Here is a 19,885-nt window from a genome sequence, read left to right on the forward strand (position 1 = left end):
GGCCGCGCTGCAAGCCGGGAAGCTTTCCCTTAGCTCCCGCGGTGCCTGCTGGGAAATGTAGTCGCGGCGGCGGCGCGCTGCCCGGGCGGAAGGGCGACCTCCATTACGCGGCCGATGGGCGGTGCTGCCGCCCGCTTCCGCGGGGCATGGGCTCTTAAAGGGTCGGGCGGCGGGGTGAGGCTTGGCTTAGCACGGCTCCACACGGCTCCACACGGCTCCGCTCGGCGGTAGGTGCGCGGCACCGGCTCTGTCTTCCTCCTGGGCGCGTTATGGGGCACTGCGGTCACTTCTTTTGGGTATAACCGTGGGGGGCGGCGTTCCCGGTGCCCGGGCTGTGGGCGCCGCGCTGAGGCTGAGGGAGGCGGTGGGGACAGCAGGAAGCGTGCGGGGCCGGCTCCTGCCTCAGCCCCGGCGATGAGGTCGCTTTGTTCGTTGGGTTTGGGGCGTGAGGGGGCAGAGGGCTCCGGCCCGGTGCCGAGACCCTGCAGCGCTCCGTATGGGGTGTCGTAACGCGTAGGGTGACTCCTCAGCTTGTTTCAGGGAGGGTCTTTAATAAACAACCCCTCCTAAATTAGTGATAACAAATTTCTGAAAGCACAACAGCAGAACAAACCCTCAGTAAAAGTTCCACCTACTCTGTAATCTCTCTAGTTCTTAATCCTTACAACAAGGCCTAGAAACCCAATAAATAATGGGTGTCTTTATCTAAAAACAGCCTTTCCTCAATTTATTATCTCACGGGGAAGGGCACAGCTCGCCTTCTCGGTGAAGGAGCCGGCAGAGCATCCCCGATCACCGGAGGCGGTATCAGAGCCAATGGCTGAAATTACAGCTGGGGAGATCCTGGCTCCCCGTCAGCTGCTGGAGCGGCAGGGTTATGTCATCTCCTGGCTCATACCTTTCTGGTGAGGTTATCCTCGAGGAGGTGGAGGCTGCATCTCTCCCGTGTTTTAGATATATCATTTGGGGGATATTGAATGTTTCTTCCTTTGCACTTTCATATGTAAAAACAGAAAATCAATGGAAAGCATATTTTAGTGTGTTTAGTAGGGCATTATATTAAAAGGACAAAGTACAAGGATTCATTTCTAACTTACCTACAATGAAGAGGTAACCAAATGTGGGTATTCAGGAATGGGAGGGATAGGATTCTTTCATACCCCCAGCTTGCTAAAAATGAATGATTTGGGCATAATATGTATGAAAGCTTTCCACTTAACTCTGTTACGTGTAATACCAGACTGCAAGAAACTTGCACTACATACCAGGCTGAAAAACAACTTGAGGAGTTAAGAATGGAGTCTTGCTGGAACGCTTCATAGGACTGAAGTAGTTCTTATTCATGGCTTGGGAATAGCTCCTCTAAAATCATCATCCTCTTTTGCTGTGAAGGGAAACTTAATTTCTCATTTCAGATTAATGGTGTGGGAGGAAACCTTGTGGCGTTGATTAGAATGGGCTAGGCTCAAATAAAGAGGACCACTAGACAACGAGGGATTTATCTATGATATTTGGTAAAGGCGATGGGTGTCTGACACTTCTGAAAGGTGTTCGGTCTGTTGGAGACACAAAGCTGTTCCATGTCTGCCAGAGATGCAGGGCCGAATCTTGTGACCATTCAGGATGGGTTTGTGAAAGTGCAGGTGATCAAAACAACTTCTGGTCTAATAGAAGTTAAATCCATCTGGTTTAGGAAAAGTTTTCACTTCTGACAATCGCCCTCTTTCAAAATAAGTGTTTTGAAGTGTAGTAGGTCAGAGGAATGGAATAAATGAATACAGTCTCCAGCTGTAATGTTTTTAAAACAGCATTCAGTATAGGAATATTTTAAAACAACTTCTGTTTACAGTAGGTACCTTGATGTCCTTTCTAGATGCAGATGGTGTAATTGTGGCTCAACAAGCACTTCTGTAGGCATTCTGGTGGCTTGCAGTTGGTATAAATTCATAAAGATCTGTAAGTCAGAAAGTACTTCAGGATTTTGAGTGCTTTGGATAGCACAACTTGAATATACCATGACTATTATGAAACAAGGAAGTAAACTTTCTGTTTTTTCTTAGAGTTAATACGTATTAGATTTGCTTTGCAGCATGTGCTGGAGAAAAACTTATTCAAGCTGTGTAAATTGCCTGCTATAGCTTTTATTACCTTGGAAGTGTTCACAAATATTTTTCCTGTGCTCACTTGTAAACGAAAGCTTGAAAAGACTATTCAGAAGACATCACAAGCAAGGTTGCAACTTACTTTCTTTTATAACTGAGCCCTGCTTATAGTGGAAACTGAGTGTTGGTGTAACTCTAGTCAGATGAAGAAACTACTAAAATGCTTCAGCCAATCATGCTTTGAATGGATCTGACACCATGCTAATACAAGCCCTGAAGCTACTCTCATATCACTCATTTCTCTGCAGGGAATAGCTTAATTGGGGTTTTTAACTGTTCTGTAAAATTGCCTTTGATCTCTTTTCCTCAGCCTTCTCTAACCTAAACGTTTTGTGTAAGAGTGTGAATTCAAGGCTTTTCCTGGGCTTTTGGAGCCACTGACTTGAATGCATAGCAAGTGGGGGGGTAAAAAGTCTGTGTAGACACGCATTCCTTTCCCTTATCTCATTGTTCCTCTTCTTGAAGTGACAGAAGTAATTTAACTCTTGTCCATCCTCAACTAATATCAAAATGAGAATGTTTTGCTCTGGATGATAGCAGTAAGCTTGTAGAATATCTTAGCACAATTTGCGTCAACTTGTGAAGAGATAATGTCTTATCTAATGCGTGTGGTCAGAGCTGGAAATGTAAAGAACTTCCTCCTGACCCCGGGTCTCCAAAGTAAAATGTGTAGGAGAAGGCAGATCCTTATTATTTGCAGGCCTTGTGTCTGTTTGCTGCCCTTGTTTCTCAATGAGCCAATCTTTTTATAGGGCAGTGATAGTTAAGCTGAAGGATGTGTTGTCTTCTAACTTGGTAGAAAAGTTTCATGATGCCCATTAATTCAAAAAAATATGCTTTTGATAGCAGCCTCAGCTCTACACAGTCCATGGGTGCCAGGTTTTCCTGAGCAGGGGTGGGCTACGAGGGGAGTTGCACTGGAATGTGTTTCACCATGATCCTTGCAGTCTGGTAGCTGAGTAAATACTGCAAGGAGCTGATAACAAAAAGCAAATATGGCTGACTCCACATCCTTCTCTGAAGATCTGCTTTGTATTTAGGCACACTGTAAATGGATGCATAGGTCCTTGTGAGGCATGCCTAGCTTGGTGTTTAAATTTTGTTTCTCGCTAAACAAAAACAGCAGAATGCTTTTTCTTAAGAAAGCGAAGAAAATGGACGTTGTTGATACTAAAAATAAATGCTTGCATTTAGCAAGTCTTATATTATGATAAAATATATGCCAGGAACTTTTTAGTCACATTGAGTGCTTCCTAGGCAGAAAGACTGGGTTTTGTGTACCCTTTATGTATATACCTCATTCTGTTGGAATAGCTGAACTGCTCTGCTAGTAAAAATTGCATAATCTTTGGTGTTAACTTCTTGAGGGAAATCTTGCAGCATCCCTACCTGCTAGGCACCTGCTATGTTCCAACTATTCCAATTAGGCACGTAGCTACAGAGTGTATTTCTCCATCCTTGGAAACAGGCTTTTTTGGAGATAATTGGTTTCTTCTCAGTTACTCCCACGTGCTTGTTTGGGTGCTACAAACCGCTGTGTGATCAGGAGTCCTAGGGAATATCTCTGTCTGGCACTGCCTTCCTCTGCAGAGCTACTGCAGTCTGCAAGAGCATGGCTGACCAGCTCAAGCAGGAGAAGGAAATTACAGCCTGTTTTGGAGTCCATCGATTCCGGATATTCAGCTCTGAACAGGCATTATAATAAAACCAACTCAAAAAGCATGCTTTCTGAGGCCTATCTTAAGAAGGAAGTGCCTCTTGTATATAGCTCTGGCAGTGGCTGAAAAGTGAAGGTGGGTAAGCTTGATGTGAAGTCCAGAGAAACAGAAGGTGATGCCAATGTTTTCAGTGGTATGGGATCTCATGAATTGATCCAGAAATGACTGGAACCCTCTTACCTGTGAAAAACATTGTCAGAACACCTGTCTCAAAAGAGTCTGGTTTAGTTTGGATTCCTCCAACAGAGGTCAGTTATCCTAGCAAGTTTAATTGAGCATGTGAACTGTCTCTCCAGATTTTGGTGTTTTGTCCCACACGAGGCAAAACACTACAGGAATCCTAATGTGAGCATCAGAAGAAAAGCGCAGGCATAACTCAGCTTTGAGGCATCCTAAAAGTGACTGGGTTAAGAAGGTTTTGCTCTGTGTTATGGGTGTCTGCTGTGTGGAGGGGCTTTTCTCTTCTGTGTCATGCAGCCGGATTTCTTCAGTGTTAGGTCAACTCGCAAACAGTTGCAAGAACAACAACCATTGGTCTGAGGGAAAGCAGGACGGAAATGCTATGGATTTCCACAGAACTTCTTGCTTTCTGGCAATAGAGTTGTTTAGAGAGCTGTGAGAAAGCGAGAGGAAAGCAAAGATCATCTGTGAGCTGATAAAACTGGTAGCTTCAGCAACAAGTGCTTACATTTTCAAACTGTCTGCCAGATGCAACCTCTGATAATTTCTGGGTTTAATATTACCCCAAACTTATTTGTGCCAAATATGGATTGCTAGTTTTTTAGAAAGGTGATGTAAGCAGGGTGAAGTTGGGGAGGTACAGTTTGATAGCTACTAGTACGTGAAGCAGCGCTTCAGCTAACTGCCGAATCTCTTTAGCTAATTACTTTCATATTTCAGCATTGCCTTGTCTTTCATAAGACATTAATAATTCTGCAAACCCAGGGTGAATTTGGGATGGCATAGGTGAACTTCAGTCCTGTAGTTAATTATTGCCTCACGGTAATATATTACCTTCCAGATTATACCACCAAGAACTACTAGCTTGAGAGTTGGAAGTGTTGACTTGTCTCCTTCTCCTTTCTCAGTCTCGCTGCAGTTCTGTTTTTATTGTCTTCGTGAACTTGTGGCTTTAGCAGCACAGGATGACATTCTGACAGTACTAAACCAAGTACACAACTCCTTATCTGGCCAGATAAGGTTTACACTCTTCCTTCAGACTTCAGGCACTGTCATGACATGAAGGTAGTAGAACAATGTATTTGCTAATATCTATTCAAAGAGGCAAGAGCCTTATTACCCAGTAAAGGCTTATTTTATAAACAAATGTTTAACACATGGCTGAGTGTTTAATTTAGTGTCCTACCCTGCTTCAGAAGCACAGAAACTGTTACTGCATTGTGTAGTGGTGGCTGTAACAGCCTGGAGCCAGCAGTTGTGCTTACGCTGGGTAGCCTGACCCCACAGCTGCAAAGAGAAGCAGGACAGCAGGGCTGCTGCAAAGGAAGTCTCTAGGTTGCTCTGGGAATACAGCTGCGTGTCCAGCCCTGTTCTGCAATTACAATGGGGTTCTTGGGAAGCTGCTGCACTTGCAGGGTGGGGACATGATATCCCTTTGGCTCTCTAAGACAGGACATGAGTTTCATGGCTCCAAGCTGCAGAAGCATTTGACTGTTGCAGGTTTGGCCAGGCGTTCCCTGCTTCAGGTGCTACCCAGTGACAGCAATCAGGATGGTAAGGAAATGCTTGTTCAACACCAACTATATAACTGAAATTTCATCCTGCTTCTGAATATTAAGCAAATGTAATTTAGTACTTATAATTTAGTACTAACTTAAGTTCGTGATTGTATGGTCTGACTGGACTAATGCGAACTGAACTATTAGAGGCCTTATGAGAGCTTTTTTTCATGATTGAAAAAGTGTTGATAGCTACTTGGAAAAACCTCAAAGTCTTAGACTGAAGAGGTATGTGAGATGCTAAAGACAGATCTGCTGATATATTCAAAATCCTGAAGTACTTCAGTTAAATGAGATTGAATCAGATGTATGTACTTCCTATTAGGAGCTGTTCCCTAGCTGACAGCTGGGTGCATCTGGATGAATTTGTCCTTCTAGGAGCAGTTACTAATGCTATGCCTATGGTTTTTGTAAGGAAAAATAGAACATGGTTTTGCCATACAAGCAGGACATTTTGGAGTGGTTATCTGGATAACCTGAATTTAATCAGAAGCTGCTGATGTGGAACAGCAAAGATCAAAAAAACAACTCAAAGAATTTCCTTAACTTCAGATTATTAAAATCTTATGTAGGTTGTGACTTATGTTCTTCCTATTGCTGGGAGTACTGTCTTTATTAGCATTCCTCCAACAAAAATGCACGGTCTTGATTTTGAAAAACACTTCTCTGATAACAATACACAGTCTATCAACTGACTTGCTTTTTCCTGCTGTCTCCTCAGGCAAAAATATATCTCCTGTTTACTCTAAAAGTTAAGTCCTAGTGTATTAGGACTTGAATTATATCAAAAGAAAAATCTTGGTCCCATCTAATTACAAGGAAAGTGAACTCAAACATTTGCAAGAGTTGTGGAGATGTCATTTATAACTTCCTGCTGCTGGAGGGATTCACCATATTATAACAAGAACTACTTCTAAAGTGTTCCTGGAATCCCTTTAGGTGGTGCTTGGTCTGTGTTAGTGCTTTCTCTTCTGACTGTGTTGTCAAAATCCTTCACATAGAAGGTGAAGAGCACTTAAGGTTCATGCTAGGAATTTACATGCTTTAGAAAACTACTTCTTTCCGGATTAATGGGTAAACAAAGACTTTTCCAACATGGAAAGGCTTTTTATTTTAAGACATGTCCATGTCCTGATTTCTGTCTTAAGCTAACAATAGATAGTTTTCCAAAAATGTTTATGAAGTCAAGCCTTGGAAAGGAAACAATTTCATGTACTGATTGTTCCTGCATTTCTCATAGCTCTTTGGTTATATCATATCAGCTGAGCAAATCCTTCAGGGCCTTCTGAACATGTGTTACGCAAAATGCAGTGTGTATGTCTTAGTTCTTGGAATTGTCCTGTTTCAGTGCAAAATACTGATAAAAGGTTGTTTTGACTTAACCAATAGAATTATTTGAAGTGTTCATACTGTCTAACTGTTATCTCTTATTCCAGGGAGAAGATCCTCTTTCAACTCGATTACTTGCAAGTGATAGTTCCTCATCATGGCTGAACTATCAGCTGAAGAAATTCATCTGCGGGCCAACCAGGTCACTGATGAGGTAAATACTTTAGGAAGCTGTCTGGGTTTAGAATAGTTATCTGCCAAGATTACAGTATCTTTTAAAATAATCTAGGGTGATGATTTTGCAAGAGTATAGCCAAATGTTCCAAACCTCTCTTTACTTAGTAAATACTAGTGCCAACACTCAACTGATTCTTAGTTTCAGGAATAAACTGTTCAGTTGTAAAGCCACCTGTTCGGTGAGTATTCCCTACCCAGTCCTGATTACTGAGACGAGGCAAATTAGGTGCTTATCCTTGATTCTTAGTCATGTTGATACTTCATGCATCTAATTCTTTTCTAATTAAATTTAGTTAAATGAAAATATATTTTCTTTGACTTCTGTATGCAATAGCAAATTACTATTAAGTACTAGAAAAAAGAGTTTCCACAGCGGCTAATTAACTTCTAGGTTGCTGATAATTGCAACACAGATGTAGTATTACATAGCAGGCTGATGAACTTGTGTAAAATAGTTGCCTTATTACAATTAACTAGTAAAGAACACTTTCAGAGACTGATATATGCTATTAACACTCAAAACTCTTCTCTTCCTAGTCTTTGGAAAGCACAAGGAGGATTCTTGGCTTGGCCATTGAGGTAAGGAAGCTTTTTTCCACTAGGGTTGTATACATTTGGAGTATGAAAGCAGCATTTTAACTATCACAAAGTGATCTTCATCACTTTGTCTTTCTCAAACTTTTTTTAAAGAAATGTTCCATGGAGTTAGAAAGATTTAAACCTAATGTTTTCAGATTATGTGAAGTAAGGTCTCAGAAGGATCAATATCATTTTTGGCTACTTTCTTCATAAGCAAAATGGCCTAATCTCCAAGTGCATATCAATGCAATCAGTTGCATACAATTCTGTGTCAGTCAGTCATGGCGTTGGCAATTTCATCACTTGGTTCTCATACCACTTCACATTTTTCTTCTAGCTCACACTGTCTATGAATAGCGTGAAAACGTCCTGCTTTGAGGAGGAGGGTACAGCTTAGTAGGGTATGGTGGAGTAGTAGAGGGCAGGGCTGTTTCTGCTTCTATACAAAAGTGGTTCTGCATGTACCTTCTTAGCATCTGTTCATTTGTAATATTAAAAATAGTGAAGTATGATAGTTTTTTCTTTGTTCAATCTAAGTATTATGATACATTTTATTGTTCTGTGATATAAAAGAAACAGATAGTATATAAGGTAATGTTACCAGGGTAATGTAAGATCCAATTTGAATATTAGTGTAATTTACTAGAGAAGTTATTCCTAGCATAGTATTTTATTATGAACCTGAATTATCAAATTTACTCCAGAGACCTGATTTTGCATTGGTATATTGAAGTCTGTTTATATATACAAACTTCTTTCTACAGTCTCACGATGTTGGCATCAAGACTATTACAATGCTGGATGAACAAGGAGGTGAGTTCTTCCTTCTTCCCAAACACTAATGATCTATCCTACCTTTGTAAGAAATAGATCATCATTCAAGAGTTGTGGAAACTAAAGGCTTCTTAAAAACGCGTTTCTGAAGGTAGGTGAGAAGCGATACGATGTGAGAAAAACATTGTGCCAGGAGAGCTTTTGATTGGATATTAGGAAGAATTTTTTCATGAAGAGGGTGTTCAAGGATCGAAATTTGCTGTCCAGGGATGTGGTGGAGTCCCAAGCTCTGGAGGAATTTAAGATGTGTGGAGATAGCATTAAGGGACACGGTTTAGTGATGAGACTTAGTAGGTCAGGTTGATGGTTGGGCTTGATGATCATGATGGTCTTTTGCAATCTACATGATTGTGATTCTGAAAATGAGATCTATTAACTGGCTATTCCCATACATTTGTAGCATTTACAAGAAAATTTAAAGTAGTCAAGAAACTATTAGTTAGAATGTGATGAAGACTGTACTACTGAAGCCATTTCTTTCCACAATAGCAGGACTGCTGCATTTATCCTAAAAGCAACAGCAGAAGGGCTGTTCTGAGGACAGGGAGAAATGGTTTTAATATAGTAGACAAAACTTAATTACTTAATCTCTTTCTACAAAAGAAAAAAGGCAGGAAAGCAAAGAAGACATTTGTCTTTATATCAAGATGGAACTGAATCTTGTAAGTTCCTGCTGGAAAGGAGTGCAAGTTCACCCCCAACTCCAAATGTGTGTTTATTTAGGTTACTTGTTCTTCTTCTAGAACAGCTAAATCGCATAGAAGAAGGCATGGACCAAATAAATAAGGACATGAGAGAAGCTGAGAAGACACTGACAGAACTCAACAAATGTTGTGGGCTCTGTGTCTGTCCTTGTAACAGGTTGGTTAAATTGTTACACAGATCTAAAGTTCTTGGATATTCCCAATTGCTGTTGTGTTGGGAGATGGTCTCTTATAAAAGCTAAAATGATGCATCTCTGGGAACTTCGTTTTGGTTTGTGGAGGTGCACACTTGTAAAATCATATGAGACTAGCTAAAGCTTACTTACATCTGACCATATATTGTGCACCTTTCGCTGTAAATGGAGCTACTGTGCAACATCTTGCACATTTGAACCCTAATCTCCATAAAGCTAAGTGATTTTATGATTCTGAAGTGTCTATTCAGTATCAACATACATACAAATGAGACCAAACTGGACTACAAATAGCTGTATGTAAATGCCTGTGTCCCTTAGAAATGTGATTTCCCCCCCCCCACCGCCACCATCATTTATTCTCAAAAGTACTTCTCTGCTAAGTTACATAAAGGCTGGTAGTGGTGGACAATTCAATGTTATAATTCAATATCATGCAAAAATATTTGTTTTGGAGGAGGGTAGTATTGGTTCTCCAAGCATTTAAAAGTTCATGCTTTAAGGATGAAGAGAGCAGGAGAACAGATGTTGGTGTTAGAGCTTTAATATTTCACTAGTGACTAAACAAACTATTGCATGCATGTTTCGTGGTAATTAATATTATCTGTGTGTGTTTGCTTTTAGCTCTTTAGCATGAGGGGGGAAAAAAACACAACTTAATCAACTGAGAGATAGTAGAAACTTGAGTAAAAATGCCTTGCAGTAGCTGAACCTGCTTTTCCAACAAAATAATACTAGGGGAGTGTTTGGGATACATAAGAATGTGGCTTCTAAGACTGAAAATCTTACCCTTTGTATCTTGAGAAAAGCCGGTAGTTCTGTCCTGACCTCAAGATAGGTGTGCACACTGTTCTATAGTAGTTTTATCAAGTTGATGGACTTCGAGCACTTTAACACACATAGTCCAGTCACATTGTTTCCTGTAAGTCACATCGTTTCCTGTAGTTGGCTATTTAATTTCACTGAATTTAATTATGCAGCTTATTGCCACTGAGCAAACTCAGGATCTGTAAACTCTTGAGGCAATCCAAATATATAAATAAAAACATAAATGAGTATTGTACCAAAATGGGAAGTAATATGCAGGAAAACTTTATAGGTAAGGAGTAGGCAATGAGGAAGAAAATGAATGCTGTTCGTATACTTTCTGGTATGTGAAATTTTCTGTCGATGTCAGAGTTTTTTGCCAACTGGCTATCTCCAAAGTTTGTACTTTTTTTAAAAAAAAAAAGTCAGAATGTTTAATTGATGAAATACTGCTTTTTCTCACTTCCACTACTCTTAGTTTATTCATGAAAGCTTTGCAAAACCACAAAATACCAGCAGTACTCTAATATAATCTGTGCACTAATATCAATTTACCTGTTTGCTGGTCTTTACTATTATTTCTTCTCCGTTCTCTCCTAACACTGATGCTTGCTTTCTTAAAATGAAGACTAGGATAAGAAGCTGTATTCGCTTAACTGGTGAAAGCGGATTTTAGGACAAGGTCAGTCTTACTAGCGCAGCATGTATGTTTAACCAGCTGTCTAAGGTGATGCTTCTCCTGGATATGTGCTTGCATGTGCATGATATCTGCACGCGTGTCTCCTTGTGATCGTGATGTGTTGTAATAATAAATGTCAATTATTATAGATTGCATTGGCTGTGGGAAGCTTGACCAACTGTTATAACTCTTGCTGTTTTGATAGGCTATATAGATTGCCTAACTCTTACAGAAACAAAACACGAGAAATATAAATGCATAGTAGCTTAAACAACTCTTAAAAGATCAGGTGATGAAATTTGTTCTTAGGAGTTGTGTTTAAGTAACAACTTCTGTTTCTACTGGTCTAAATCAGATGTGAAAGTTTTCAGGCTGCTTCTTCAATAAATTCCTCACTGTTGCCTCTGTCACTGAATACTTTGATATTTCAAAAGCCAAGTGTTCAAATATCTCCAGCTGCTGCAACTTCAGCGTGAATGAGACAAAAACATAATGCTCAATCTTGTTGCAGAAAACCTAAGGAGATCTTTAAGGCTGTGTAGGCACAGACTGCTAGAATTCAGTAGTTCAGGTTTCTTCAGGATTCTCCTGCGTGTAACGTTGCTGTTACGAACTGAAAGACGACTCCTTTTCTTCCTCTCGAAGTATTCACAATAGGTTGTATTTCACAGGTCAGCTCCTATGAGAAGTATTTTCCTATTTTGTTTACATCAATGTCGAAGGAATGAGAAGAAGATATTTCTTTATTATAGCTAATTTCACACCTCTTCAAATATGAAACATCTGGGCTACTGATGTTGAAGGCGCTAAAAATATTGAAATTTATTACCTGTAATTGTAAAGTTAGATGTACTGGAGACACTATATACATATATATATATATATATTGCCTTGCACATGCTTCTGCTGAAGCAGAAAAGTAGCAGTGGGGTCTTGATTATCCAAACTCGAAAGTGACAACAAACAGAATATTCTTCTCAAAATATGTTCTGTAGAGGTCACAAGAAATTGATGTAGATAACTTCTCTGTTAATTTCCTTTCTCTCTTGCTTTTGTAGATATGTTTTCGTAGATATGTGATGCTTAAGATTGCTTCATGTTCGTGTTCTGTGGGCTTACTTGTTTTTCTCCTGTATTGTTTGGTAAAAGTGTAATGGTAAATTACGGAGTGAAGGAGCCATTACTGTTTAAGCAAGATTGCTATTTTGTTTCTCAAGTTCATTTTGGTTAATGTTAAAAAGAAGGGCTTGGCTATAGAAACTGTTGAACAAAACAGAGATAAATGGTGACCTTGCGGAGTGTAGCTTCTTGTATTAGTGGGAATTTTTTTCATTCATCTGCTTTGCTTCCTTCAAAAGTACCTAAGCATCACATTACATTAACTCTTGTTCTAAATGCAACTTTATGACAACGTAAGCTTTCCTGATACTGTTGTAAGCTTCCTCTCTTTTAAGAATGCTACTTCAAGGGAAATACTGTGCTTGTGCTAACACTTGCAACAAGATTAGCCAACTGTCCTTAGAGTAACTTGGTTATAGTTGTACTATCCTGATATAAGAATGTGTAGTATCTAGACAAGGCTTTTTATATGCAAAACCTAATATCTTTAGGGCACAAGACGAATGTTTCTGACAATCCTAGATTAATTCAGGACTTCAATCAGGATGCCATTTTTTTCTGATGGAGCAGTTCAGATATCTGTTTTTAATGGAGTAGGACGAAGAATTTTGAGTCTAGCAAAGCATACCGAGCAACATGGGGAGATGGAATGGAGAACTCAGATCATGTGATATCCATGCAACCAAGAAGTATAAATCAGCAGCAACCTCAGACTTCTGGTGGACCAAGTGGTGGATATATTACACGGTTTGTTTCTTCATATTTATCTGTCCTAAATGCAGGAATTGTAAGCTAGCAGTTGTCAGCTTCTTTCAGATATATTTCAAGTGAAGATGCTAAACAGCAAGCTTCTACTGTTACTTGGAGGAGCTATTAGTCTTTGCCATCTCCTCTCCAAGTAGTACTCTTTCAATAGCGTAGTGTTTCATCCTGTACTTCCTTGCTCTATAGTGAGAACTGTGGAGTTCTAGTGCTTAGAGTCTAGTAAGACTGTTAAAAATATCAAGTACTCTTACTCATACATTTAAGGCAATGTCTTAAACTTTCTTTAGTAGCTGCTATTTTAAATTCTAAGGCTATTTTTAAGTAGGTGGTAGCTTAGAACTTTCTTTTTAGTGGGTTGCCTGCTTGAAATATATCTGTTTTAAATGAGAGAATACCTTGGCTTGACTACATAGCCTGTCAGGTGACTTTACAACAAAAAATCTAATACAGTAATTTTAGGGTAAGGAAAAGCAAGTTCTTGATTCATGGAAACACTTGTCATTATTGGGACAGGATAACAAATGATGCCAGAGAAGATGAAATGGATGAAAATCTTACTCAAGTAGGAAACATTCTTGGGAATTTGAAAATTATGGCTTTGGATATGGGCAATGAGATCGATGCCCAAAACAAACAAATAGACCGGATAAATGTAAAGGTAAGTGTCAACCATGTTTTCTGCCTTCAACTTGAGGATTGTTACTAATAAGTGATAAGGCTTGCTGTCTTTGACCTGTAATTGCCATAAAATATGCAGTTAAAATGATAGCATCCTCTAGTTGTCATGACTTAAATGAGAGAGAGAATTGGTGTTTGGGTATGTAGCTGAAAACTCAAATGCATTAGAGTGTCAGAGATCTTAAATACAGCTCTTAAATACAAGTCACTGCTAATTCTGAAAGAAACTAATTATATTGGATCAGTAGCATAGACTTTTTTTTGCAAGTATAACTGAGATATTTGCTTTCAGGGTATCTTCTTGTGTGTAGTAGGGAAGAGTTGTTTTTTTTTTTTTTTTAAACAATAGCGAAACTCTTGATTCTTTTAAAAAATAAATACTATAAACCAAACTACTGACATGAGTGTTTCTTTGCCCTAACTCAAAATCTCTACAGGCCTGGCCATGAGAAATTATAGCTTTTGTGGTGCACAGGGACATGGTCTGCTTTCATTTGCACATGAAGTTAGCTAGTCCCAGCCAGAAAAAAACTCATTCTGTGCCACCACTCCTCCCTGTTTTTGTTATTTTTTCAAGATTAACTTCCTCAAATAGATTAATCATGCAAATCTGATTTGGGGGGTTTCTTCCAGTGGGCAACTTATGAGGAAGTTCGTAATATTTCAGAAATCCCCATATTTTGAAATGAACAGAAGCTCTTTTACAGTCTTCTTGGTTAAGAAGGGAAACAAAGCTTTAATGAATGGTATGTGTTATGGATTTTAAAAAAGCAGAAGTAGACACGTTGCTGTAAACTAATAAAATGAAGACAAGATAAGAAGTCAGATACCACTGAGAAGCCTAGTCAGAAAAGCCTAGTAGGATTAACAGCTCTCAAATATTCAGAACAAGAGTGGTTAGTGTGATGTAGATGCTGCTTGTGCGTATGTCAGCATCTCAATTTTGACTAGTAATTAGTAGTAGTACTTGCTGTATTAATGTCAATCAACATGATCTTATTGGATGTGTCTAAATTGTCTTTCACTGTTCTCTGAAACTGCACATCTGAGGTAACTTAAGTGAAAAAACTCAAACATTTTAAAAGACACTAGAACTGAAGTTCATCAGAATTTAAAATGTGGTGTGAAACCTTTAGCACTTAAGGTGGTCTGAATATTGTCAGTCAAACCAACTGCAAGTAGAAATTATTATTTTTAGCATTAGTGTTCTTCTGGTAGTTTCAAGCACCTGTTTTGTCTTGATGCTCTTACATTTTAGTGGTTTGAATAAATCTTGCTCGTTAAATCTTACTAACTCTTGGAATGTAATCTAAAATTAGAATTGCTTTACAAAAGAGGAATAAAAATACCAAATGCAGCCCCTGGCTTTGAGACTAGTGATCTGACTATGGTCTCAGCATACTTTCATTCTTTTCTGCTAATAACCATTTTTTAAATGTAGTGAACAGTGTGGAAACTGAATTAAGATGTTGAGGATAAATCTCCAAAGGACCATATGATATAAAGAAACAAGGAGCAGTACTAAGCTTAATTCCAGGGGAGTTTATAGGGATTTTTTTCAAGTGCAATCCACAGAGAAAGTAAAGACTTGATTGGGTGACTCCCAGCCTGCAGTGTTATGATGCAATTGTAGTCTGAATATACCCATAGTAAACACATTACTGCCTTTTCCTTGGAAGAGTATCTGCTAGCTAAATCTATGTATTTACAAAATCATGGCTTTTTTTTGACAAATTTCTGTAATAAGTTTCTGCCACTCCCCAGCCATCAATGTGAAGGGCAGGAAGGAAAAAACATAATGGAAGGGCTTGAACGGCTGATGTCATACTAGTTAATTTCAGTATGAGTTTGTGAAATGGCTAATCTTTACCATAGGTAGAGCTTCTCAGGAGTTCCATGCGTTGTGGTGAGAGGAAAGGCTAGCTTTCTGCTTATTATCCCTACTGCTCTTTCCCTGCAGCATCTTGGATAGGGTATTTCAAAGCTCCTTATCGTACCATTCAGTGAAACTATATCTTGATACTTGTTCATCCTACATAGTGGCTGACTTTTTCTGAGGCTCTGGTAGCAGTAAAACAATTATAAAATAAAGGGCTTTACTTATAGACACTATGCTGTTATGACACCATGACACTGTACGGATGTGTAGGTGGAAACCAGGGATTTCCACTTAGCAAAACAATTCTAACATGATGCCTAGAGGTCACTTTCAGTTCTCATTTATTACTCTTAGTCCATAATATTGAAGCCTCTCTGTAGGGTTTCTTATGTTGCCCAAGCACTTGGAGGGAGGTGATCATTAACTCTTTGTTCTGTAAATTCTCCCTGACCTGCTGGAGCAGGCTACTCTATTTTGAGGGTTAGCTAAAGACTGATTTTTTTCTCCTAATTTTGTTTATGATAAAATTGACAGCCTAAGATGATTTTAAATAAAATTATGTCTATTTTACAAAAATTGCTTGTTTTGTCTACATAATATTTTGCAATTCAAACATATCCTGTCAGTTTTAGTTTTTAGTGTGTTTTGCATGCAGTTTGCAAATGACCTATGAATTTGTCTTTTTCAGGCAGATACAAACAGGGATCGCATCGAGCAAGCCAACATCAGAGCAAAGAAACTCATTGAAAATTAAAACCCTCTGTCATTGTTCAGTGACACTGTCTTTCCAGCTGCAAGCCACCGTATTCTTGGATCTGTGAAACTTCCTCTATTCTGAAATGAGAGGGGCTGGGAAAAATGAAGCAGTACCCTTTCTATAGGGATTCCTTTTCTCTTTTTTTTTACTGCTTCATGTAAACATGGTCTTGACTCCAAGAAAGCAGTCAACATAAGTTCCTCCTACTCATTTACCTTCACTTTCTTAAACTGCTCAGGGCTGAAAGTGTCATGGCTTTGAGAACTTTTTCATGTTTTATTCCCCCCCAGTCTCTTTTCTTGCATCCAAAATACAGTTCTTTATTGAAGTTGAATAAGCAGGGTAACGTGAATTCACAGTTCTGGAAAGTTGAGGAGGGCACTTTGCACTGTTTGAAATACCTCATAAGTTGAGTGTCTTCACTAAAACAGGGACTTGGTGAGTATTGTCTGTCTTGTATCTCTAAGCAGGTTAACCATGGCTTTACAATTCAGACCACGTGACTGGTTTGGGGTTGAGCATGTGGACTACAACATTCAGGAGGCCCACTGGTTACTACTTCTGGGTTGAGGGCTTTAAAAACACTTCCTAAACATACAAACTTTAATGTAAAGCTAACTGGAGGGGCGTATAGTTTTCAATTTATTTACTGTAAATTGACATTTGGAGGCCATGACTAGGAAATCATGCTGCATTTTTCTAGTATCTAGTATTATCATGTGTTTATATAGCTGATCTTACACTCTCTGTGCATGCAAGTAGAATACAATAAAAATCTCCCTGAAGCATTTCTTTGATGGAAAACTGTGTCCATCATCTAAAAGTTAGGTTTTAAGTGTTTGAATGAGGCATCTGAACTGGAAGGAACGAAACTGAGTAGAAAAGCATGCAGCTTTCTCACATCCCATACTGGATTCTATCTTGGCCAGTTCTCACTGGAGTTCAGTTGGTCTTTCTCCAGTGCAAAAGTGACGGAGATTGTGCAGAGTTTATTCTCAAAAGTGACTTTGGGGGAGCTTCTTAAAGCTACTGAAAACTAAGATTATAGAACTACTTTGTCATAAGTCTGGAGGAAGCTTGGAGTATGTAAGAACTGTTTGTTAGCTGTAAATAAACTAGTTGTAAATTAATTCCTGACTAGTTTATTATTACAGACTTTGGATCTGGCAGTTGGAAATATTCCAAGTTGATAACAACTAAAATGTTCCTCATCTGTTGCAGAATAGAAGACCAGGTGAGGTAAAGCTTTCCTCTAATGAAGAGGAAAAACACTTCTGTTTTACTATGATAAAACCAGACTTAATCCCAGGGTTTTCTTTGTTTTTTGACAGTCCACAGGTATCTATGTAGCTATTAATAAGAAGTCCTAGGGCTAAAGAGATAACACTAATCTGCTGAAATGTAAGACAAAAAATGTTAAATGTTTTTGTTTTCGGAAGTACAATCAGTGTTACAAATATATTGTCAGTTTGCTCCCAGCACAACTTCTTGTGGAAGAAAAAAAACTGACCAAAGGATGAAGATGCTGCATATAGTAAATAGGCCAGTAGTAGACAGTCTTATGTAGGGCAGAGTGTTTTTTTTTTTTTACAGGGACTGGATATTTTAGTACCATGCCTTGGCTTCTGTCTGGCATCCAGTAATTATTGGAAAGCTAATGAATTCTGAAAGTTTATTATCTACCCCTATTGGTAACAAAGGCTACATGCTTAAAAACATGAATAGTAAAGAAGTACTTGTAAGAACATTGCATAGTAAATTTCTAACAGCCTCTTTCTTTGGAAAGCATAGGGAAGTGGAATGTTTTTTCTTCCTTCTTATAGACTTTGGGTTAATTGAAGGAATACTTGCTGCTTATTATGAAAGCAAAGCATGCATTATTTAGCTGTGATTGTCTCCTGGAACAGAATACTAAAGCAGTTCTGCATTCTGCTTAGAACGGTGCAGATCTGCACTGTGGCATCTTGAGACACCTTGGAATGTTCTTCCTTGCTATTGCAAGTCCACATTCTTGACTTCCCTGTGCTCCAGCCACAAACTCTCATATTGACTGAGAGAATGCTGTGATGAGTATGCAGAAATCTTCATGTTACAATGCACATCACACAAGGAAATAACTGCCAAGACTCTAAACTTAAGGATTAGCTAAATATAATCGTTTTGCAGCAAGAGCCAAACCTGTCAGGGAGCTGGTGCCTTCATGTTAATGAACAAAACAGTCTGCTTCTTGGATCATTTTATTGTCATCTGTAGAGTAGATGCTTGCTTCCCATGTCTGTGGAATGTAATCAACACTTGTGCATCTTTATATTTCTGAATTCTATTAAGAATGAAGGTTTACAGTTTCTGCTTTTGATTGTTAAACTATATTGTGCACAACAAAATACATACTTCTATAACTAAACGTGATTTAGAACTATTTTGTCTTACAAGTGTTTTTGTTTAATTTCCTGTCCTTGAAAAACTTGGCAGAACTAGTTGCTACTATGCAACCAGGAAGTTTCCCTTCTATTTTTATTTCACAGAACTCCTGATGTTTACACAGGAAGGGATGTGGCTGGGAAGAGAGGAATATTCTGATCTTTCCTTTTCTTAAACACTCTTAAGTTTTCATCCCTGCATAATCAACATCACCTGACTTCAAACTATCAAATGTGTCCATCTCTTTGAAAGACTGGTAAGGCATGGGGCTACATTTGAGGATATTAAAGGAAACAGGCAAAATAAAGCTTTCCTGTTGAGTATTGGTAATACTTGCTGGGCATCTATCTAGTCACATGAGATCTGGTGATTTAACCTTCTACCAATGCCATTTCACTTACAGAGCAATTTAGGATTGTATTTTCTCTGTACTGGAGCATTAGATTCACATAACACTCTTAAGGGCTGGGGGGGGGATACAGACTTGTACCAGTTTTTAGGTGAAAGAAAGAACAGTGGTATCTGGGAGTGGCTTGGAAGAAGTGCTCTGCGTGCAATGGTGGAGCTGCCCTAGTATATTTCTACCAAAACTTAGGGAAAAAATATTTAAGACCACCTGAGCATGTTATTACTGAGCAAGTACTCTATGTCCCATGGGCATGCTTAGACCATGATAGCTTATGGTGAACCATGAAATTCAAGCTAGCGTAATAGATGAAAGATGAGTTTAAACCTGTTAACAGAGGGCTACATCTACATACAGCATGAGCTGCAGCACATGTTGCTTGTGCAGTAACTTGCAAAACTTCTTCCTCTGAAGGTTCTATTGTGAAACAATTTGTGGTTAACACAATGCAGTGACTTGCAGATGCTAATTCACCTTTGCTGCACTTGAAACAGCAGTGCACTATCTGAATGTTAATTGAATAAATATATGAAGTGTATGTGAATACCATGAAAAAAATGGAGAGCAAGTGAAATCAATCTGAAATAAAATATACGCATGGATTGCTAAATGGGTTATGTTTTTCTACCTCAGTAATTCCCAAGCTAAAATGCAAGCATAGTTACACATGAAAAGAAAATTAGCAGTTTGTCACTTCTCCCATCTCCCCACACCCACTGTAATGCACAATTACTAATAGGTTAAGTGTAGTGCTGAAGTGTACAGAATGTTATATTAAATGACTTGAACATATTTTTTGCTGTGACCTAAAACATGAGGGTGTCAACCAGCTTTTTTTTTCCTTGGGACAAATACCCTTCTGTTTCTGATAGAGAGTT

General features: G+C 38.8%; 1 protein-coding gene across 2 annotated transcripts; it reads left to right on the forward strand.

Moving 5' to 3' along the window:
- Window positions 1-70: 70 nt before the first annotated feature.
- SNAP23 (synaptosome associated protein 23) lies at window positions 71-18,599 on the forward strand. Of its 2 annotated transcripts, none has more exons than XM_068683994.1 (8): window positions 71-227; window positions 7,056-7,162; window positions 7,723-7,764; window positions 8,529-8,577; window positions 9,342-9,459; window positions 12,699-12,848; window positions 13,380-13,524; window positions 16,112-18,599. In XM_068683994.1, the coding sequence occupies exons 2-8, from the start codon at window positions 7,106-7,108 to the stop codon at window positions 16,175-16,177; spliced, it is 627 nt and encodes a 208-aa protein (XP_068540095.1). In that variant the 5' UTR covers window positions 71-227; window positions 7,056-7,105; the 3' UTR covers window positions 16,178-18,599. The 2 variants fall into 2 exon arrangements, with proteins under 2 accessions (XP_068540095.1, XP_068540097.1); XM_068683996.1 differs by having other exon boundaries at window positions 121-231.
- The last annotated feature ends 1,286 nt before the right edge of the window (window positions 18,600-19,885 follow it).

This window comes from Anas acuta, chromosome 5 (assembly GCF_963932015.1).
Source record: "Anas acuta chromosome 5, bAnaAcu1.1, whole genome shotgun sequence".
Classification (NCBI taxonomy): Eukaryota; Metazoa; Chordata; class Aves; order Anseriformes; family Anatidae; genus Anas; species Anas acuta.